General features: G+C 38.5%; 2 protein-coding genes across 3 annotated transcripts in view; both read left to right on the top strand.

The window, feature by feature from the left end:
- The window catches only part of ube2wb (ubiquitin conjugating enzyme E2 Wb), a 9,640-nt gene extending 6,757 nt beyond the window's left edge, over positions 1 to 2,883 (top strand). Inside the window, exons 4-6 of the mRNA XM_032504570.1 lie at positions 193 to 348; positions 454 to 529; positions 622 to 2,883. Coding sequence (XP_032360461.1) covers positions 193 to 348; positions 454 to 529; positions 622 to 635 — 246 coding nt within the window. The 3' untranslated portion in view covers positions 636 to 2,883. The remainder of the gene's footprint in view (positions 1 to 192; positions 349 to 453; positions 530 to 621) is intronic.
- A 1,240-nt stretch (positions 2,884 to 4,123) lies between these two features.
- Positions 4,124 to 6,000, top strand: part of stau2 (staufen double-stranded RNA binding protein 2) — a 99,597-nt gene continuing 97,720 nt past the window's right edge. For both annotated transcript variants that reach the window (XR_004327615.1, XM_032504569.1), the window contains exon 1: positions 4,124 to 4,353. The gene's annotated coding sequence lies outside the window, so the exon portion shown is untranslated. The remainder of the gene's footprint in view (positions 4,354 to 6,000) is intronic.

The raw sequence follows: 6,000 nt of genomic DNA, 5'->3' as shown, positions 1-6,000 counted from the left end.
TGTAAAGGGCTAAGCCTGAGCTTATACAGAAAGTCTTAGTATTTTCTGTCATTAATGAAAGATTTCTCAACTTTTTGCGCGCTCTTCCTCTCTCCAAAGTAATCCATCTTTTTGGCATCAGAAACACACCAACTTTTATAGGACATACTCGATGAATAATTGAAAATGTGTTTGTCTGTTTCCCTGTTGCAGGTAATGTTCACAGGAGAGAATATACCTGTCCACCCACATGTGTATAGTAACGGTCACATCTGTCTATCTATTCTAACGGAAGATTGGTCGCCAGCCCTCTCAGTGCAATCAGTTTGTCTTAGCATTATCAGCATGTTGTCCAGCTGCAAAGAAAAGGTAGGGGAACCTGTAGGGAGGCTCGGAGGGGACAAATGTAGTGATTCCTGTAATTGATATTCTTGTTAAAAGTTAAATCTAAATGCCCTTTTCTTTTTTCTGCAGAGACGACCGCCTGATAATTCCTTTTATGTAAGAACGTGTAACAAAAATCCAAAGAAGACAAAATGGTGGTATCACGGTGAGTATTTTCAACCTCAAACGGAGGATACGTGTTGAAGCAATTGCTTGTTAAAGTGCCTTCATTTAAGTCAATTTTGTTTGCCTTCACAGATGATACATGCTAATGTACAAACTTTGTAAAAGTCACAGAAGAAAGTCCTACTGACATACGTTAAGCACTTTTTAATCATTCAGTCTTTGAACTCTGACCTTCGACTGGAACAATGGACACCACGCGCTGGAGGCTCCTACTGCATTTCCCCCCCGCGGGCAGTTGGATGCATGTTTTTAGGCGGCTGTAAAATAAAGAACGAAAATAACGGAACGTTTTAGATGCACCCAAGATGGATAAATTTTGGCAAAAAGGTAGTAATGCATTGAGCAAGCGAGGTGGATTTGTAGTGAGATAATTATAATTCCTGTTTTAAGATTATTATTGTTACTTTTTTTTGTTTGTTCATGGGTGCATTTTAAAGTCCTTTTGTTGTGCAATAATAACTGATGGATGCATGCTTGGGCCTACAAAGAGATATCCAAATCTAAGCGTTTTCTGGAAGGGATGTGACCATCATAACCACAAATAAAATGTTTCATCCGTTTTTTTAATTTTTTTTATTATATGCACTGTGAAAATATCTAGTTCATAAAGGCACTAATAGTACGTTATTTCCAACTTGCAGTTGTACTGTAAGCAGTCCTCCACTTATATACCAGGTTAAAGGGTTTTAGTTTGTAACCACTGTAAGGATAAACAATTTTCTTCTTTATCTTCCAACTTGAGACCGGGTTGCCGCTCTTCCTGCTGCTGGTCAGTATGTCCGTACAGGTGGGAATTAAAGGGGTAAATGACCATAGATCTCTTGGACAGCAGATGACCTCAGAGTATGTCTCCTCGTAAAGTTGGGCTGAACTCGTGTAGTGTTCACTAGTCCAGCCTTGAAGATGCGCAGCAGCCTCGCTTCCATTTAAAGAATGTCTGTAAGAAAACGTTGTTGCATGATTCATATTTATTTGTATACTGTTTTTTTTTTATTTCATGCTTCAATCTTCTAAATGTTTGATTTTCAAAGGAGTTCTTTTTTGTACTGTTTTTTCAACCAGCTGATACTTAGAGGGGGTGGTTTTGATGGGTCAGTATATTTGTTTTTATTTTTTATTTGTTATTTAAATTAAATATTTGTTTTTGATCTCCAGAATGGTAATGAATGACGAAAAGGAGAGTCTTAAAAGAAGCTGTAAAGCCGAGGCTTTTGTGATTCCCCCTGGTCAGAGTTTTGGCTCAGGTACTTTTTTCAATAAAGAGATCCCCTCTAAAAAGATACCTATCAGATATTTTGAATTTATCTATATTTTCACCAAAAGAGACTGTTATGTTGTAAACTTGACATGACATGTCTGAAACTATTGTATATAAGTCTTTACATTTTTTGATGGTGTGAAAGAAATTAGCAGAGGATGCATTTACTTTATAGCAGAATGAAAATAGGAGTGCTTTATTTCATTGGAAGTTAGTCTGCATCGTTTGCTAATTAGGATGTGTACAGCTGTTGGTACAAAAAACAAGTTGAGTAGTTTTACAGTGGGGGTGCATGCCGTTTTAAACCCTACTTTTCTTCTTGGCATCAGACATTGCGACAACTTTTAAGTCTTTCCATAACTTAGGTAATGGTTTATGGGATGGACATTACATACCTCACCTCCTAGAGGTCTGCGTGGCTCTTTGTCATTTCAGACTGTAATCACTCCATTCCTAAAGAAATGTTTATTGCCATCCAGTCAGAGATACTTGAATTTTCCATCTTGGGTTGTTTTTATTGCATTTGCTTTTCCAGGGTCTAGCAGTTTCTTGAATGAACTTGAGTGAATGTGATGATACTCTATACGGTAGAGGAGATTACCACAGCACACCGCTATTTAAAAAAACAAAATATATTGATAACTTAAAGACATCTATTTAACCAATGATTTTTTTTTTGTATTAACTTCATTGTAATGGTCTTGTCTGCTGTCACTTTGCTATGAGAAAAAAGACAATAGGCCTGACAAAGATTGTGTAAATGCAGTCACAACAGCATTTGTGTGGGAGACAGGAAGCCTTCACCCAGTGGGTAGTTAGATCAGAAGAGATTTGAAAAAGTTGAGTGAAAATACAAGGTTTTGGATGTGACATGTTTTTTTTTCTTCTTTTCCTAGTTTTTTTTTTTTCCTTTTTAATGTGGTTTGAACTCTTAGCTTGCAGGTTGTTGTGAGTGATCAACACTAATGAGGGTGTGTTATTTATTTTTGAAATTTTGTTCTGGGATGTGCAAGCTCCATGTAATAGGTGCCTGTTCATTTTCATAATCAATAATAAAAGCAAAGATTCACTTTTATGGTTTGCACAATGTTTGAATATATAATGCTTCAGTTTTTTCTGCAGCTTCTAAAAGCCTTTGATAGATTGAATGCTGATATGACTTAAAACTAAATACCACTCTATGCCACTCTAAAGGGTCTGTATGTGGGTATATAAGGATGATGACTGACAAAATCAGAATATCATATTGTGCCAAAAATACAGTAAATCCGACAAAACAGAAAACATTGTCTCAGAGTTGACAAGTTTAGTTCCATGGAACTGATCAAATCTATCAAGCAATCTGCACTACAACACACAACTTCTAATTTTAAGAATGATGTGTAGTTAAAGGGAAAATATGTATTAAAACTTCTGTTGCACGCAAAGCAACAAAAGCAGCACAATGCAAGAGTAGCTGTAATGACATTCACATAGGAAAGAAACATGTATGTAGATTACCTAAAGCACCTGGCTGCTCACCATCAACCATGTGCAATTAGTCCACCATCAGTTAGTCTTTATGAACGTTTAATTTTGTACAAGCTAAAATTTAGGCTATTTAAGTACAATCTGTCACAAGCTATGACAAAGCTCACCACAATAACACAAGAAAAGGTGGGTTAGTGGCCCCATCTAGTGTACACTTTACAATAGTACTCGTTAAAATCTCGGATGATGCACAACCATTGACTTTAAATCACAGTCTATATGTATAGAACTCATTTTCTGAGCCCCCTACCACACTTTGAAATAAAAGATTCCCACTGGAATGTGTGGGCCTTCTCCACCTGTGGTACCCAAGAATAACCACCTATCATCTTGGCACTAACTGGATGTGATGTTTTGCACCAAGAAGACCTTGGTGACACTGAATCAAGACCAAGGTAAACCCCGGTCCAACGAAGTGCCCTTGAGCAAATGCTGTAAACCAATAGCCTGGGCGTCTCTTCTTTAGGCGGTTATTAATGTCCTCTGAAAAAAAAAACAGCCCAGCGCTAAGCTTAATTAATTTCACAATTAAAGCTAATGAAAAAGCTTTCCGTGAGAAATAATAGGCCAAGTATTTTTTTCTAACTTAACATAACAGAGCCGTATATCTCTTGTTCCTAAAAAAAATTGCTTGTTATAAAAAATCAAATGATTCCGTCAAACTATTCTGACTAAATGCCGTGTTCAGAAAACAAGTTTGAAAAGGTTCAGGCTGGGTCCAAGGAAGCAAAATAGGACTAAACCATTTATTTCGCCACGGGGGTGGCTGATTCATTCAAGATTCATCTCCAACTGTAATGATAGTACATTAGCAATATGCGATACTTAACTCTGACCATATAAACGAAATACAATCTTTATAAATGAAATATCATAATGACCAGTAATTTGCCTCTAGTGGGACATATTTTAATTTTTTACCCAGACTAATAACGTGGTCTGCTCCCTTTTCCATCCAGTTCTCTTTAGTGTTTGCCAATGTCGGAGGTGTAACTGGGGTCTGGCCCTGGACAAAGGTAAAAAAAAAAATACCCTGCAATATTTGCCCCTTTGTAGTTGGATATTCTCTGAGTTATTCGTCACGCTGTCGCCAGTCTGTATATTATGTTGCGGTGGACTGAAATCCCCCAGACTTTCGTGGAGGATGGGGCGGTATGGAGATGCTAGCAAGAGGGGTGCTCGGCCGATCAGCCATGATGAGCGTTAACCGGCTAAACTACCGTTACTGAAGGTGGCTAGACAGTGTATATTCATCATGAGAAACCACAGAGACATTTTCATGACAGCATGCATGCTTGGCAAGTCTGTCGGTTTGTTTTTAGGAGCTGACATTTACAGTAAATATCGTTTTCGCGTTGGCAACGTTAGCTTCATGCTAAGCTGGACACAGTCGAAGCTGCAATGTAGGTTCGGTGGTTGCAGACAACCCTGTAGCTCTGTCAGTCAACCTTAACGTAACAACACTTCCATACTACTGCGTTGAACAACCATGCATTCCGGTTGCTATGTATGTGTGTTACTGTGAGAGAAAAAAAATCATAACAAGAAAAGTTGTGACCCCGAGAACCTCAGGGGCACGCAAGATGCAACGAATATGCAAACGGTTGGCATGTAATTAATTAAGGTCACATATCACAGTAAAAGTAGCATTTTTAGTATACGATATACTATAATACTTGTTTTATGAACATGCCACTTTTCTATTGTTTACCCCAGTCCAACCATTGCCCTCAACTGTGGACTAAGGTAACACACCTGTAATCATGGAATCAGGGTGAAGTCCATGAAAACCGTTTCAAATCTGAAAACCAGAATCTGGACACTCTCTCCATTGACCTATGTGACATCGAACATCTGTCTTCCCTTAAACGATGTAATAAAGAAGATGTTTTTTTGTGACTTAATTCAGGCTAACAATTTAAAAGTGCCAGGTTCAAAGCCAGTGTCCAAGTGCGAGGCACAGTATTTGTCCACCCTGCAGGGGTTACGTTTCGTGCCTGACCCTGTGCTCTGACCTCGGTGGGGATGTGAAAATAATTTCCCTTATTTGCCTCCAGTGCCTGCCACATATTAATGTGAACCAGTGGTGGAGCCGTATTGGCATGATGTTGTGATACAATTTGTACCTTTCTTAATTTATTACATTTTACAAACTCTATCTTCATCTTTTGTTGATGAAGAACACATGGTAGCATATTATGTTACCTATGTTGCATAGCCACAGGCTGTTGACCTGTGTGTAATCGCGTTCTCCAAAATGTTGCATGCATGCATAAAAAGATAAATAAGTCAATGTGTGTTTTGTTAACGTGTACCGGATTGTTGGACCCTCCCTTCATCTTAACCTGTGTCTACTTGATGTTGCTTTAGTCTCAAATGAAATGGGATTGAACGTCCATTGTCTTGTTCAGGCTGCTATCACAGGATTCTCTCCTTTTTCCGGAGAGCTTAGCAGCAGTAACATGAGCAAAGCTCCTTCAAATAAAGGTTCATTGTCTGGGTGTATTAGCTGCCAGTGGATCAGAATGTGAGATAGCCCTAGGGCTGCTCAGTTTGAAGTCTGTTCTCAAGGCTTTGCCCACAGAAATCTGTCAAATGACAGTGAGCAACTTAAAATCAAGCAACATCTGGTGTGGAACAATATAGAGCACACATGTAGACAA

Source organism: Etheostoma spectabile, chromosome 22, assembly GCF_008692095.1.
Source record: "Etheostoma spectabile isolate EspeVRDwgs_2016 chromosome 22, UIUC_Espe_1.0, whole genome shotgun sequence".
Taxonomy (NCBI): Eukaryota; Metazoa; Chordata; class Actinopteri; order Perciformes; family Percidae; genus Etheostoma; species Etheostoma spectabile.
The sequence above is the reverse complement of the archived record's forward strand: the minus strand, read 5'-3'. Positions and strand labels throughout refer to the sequence as shown.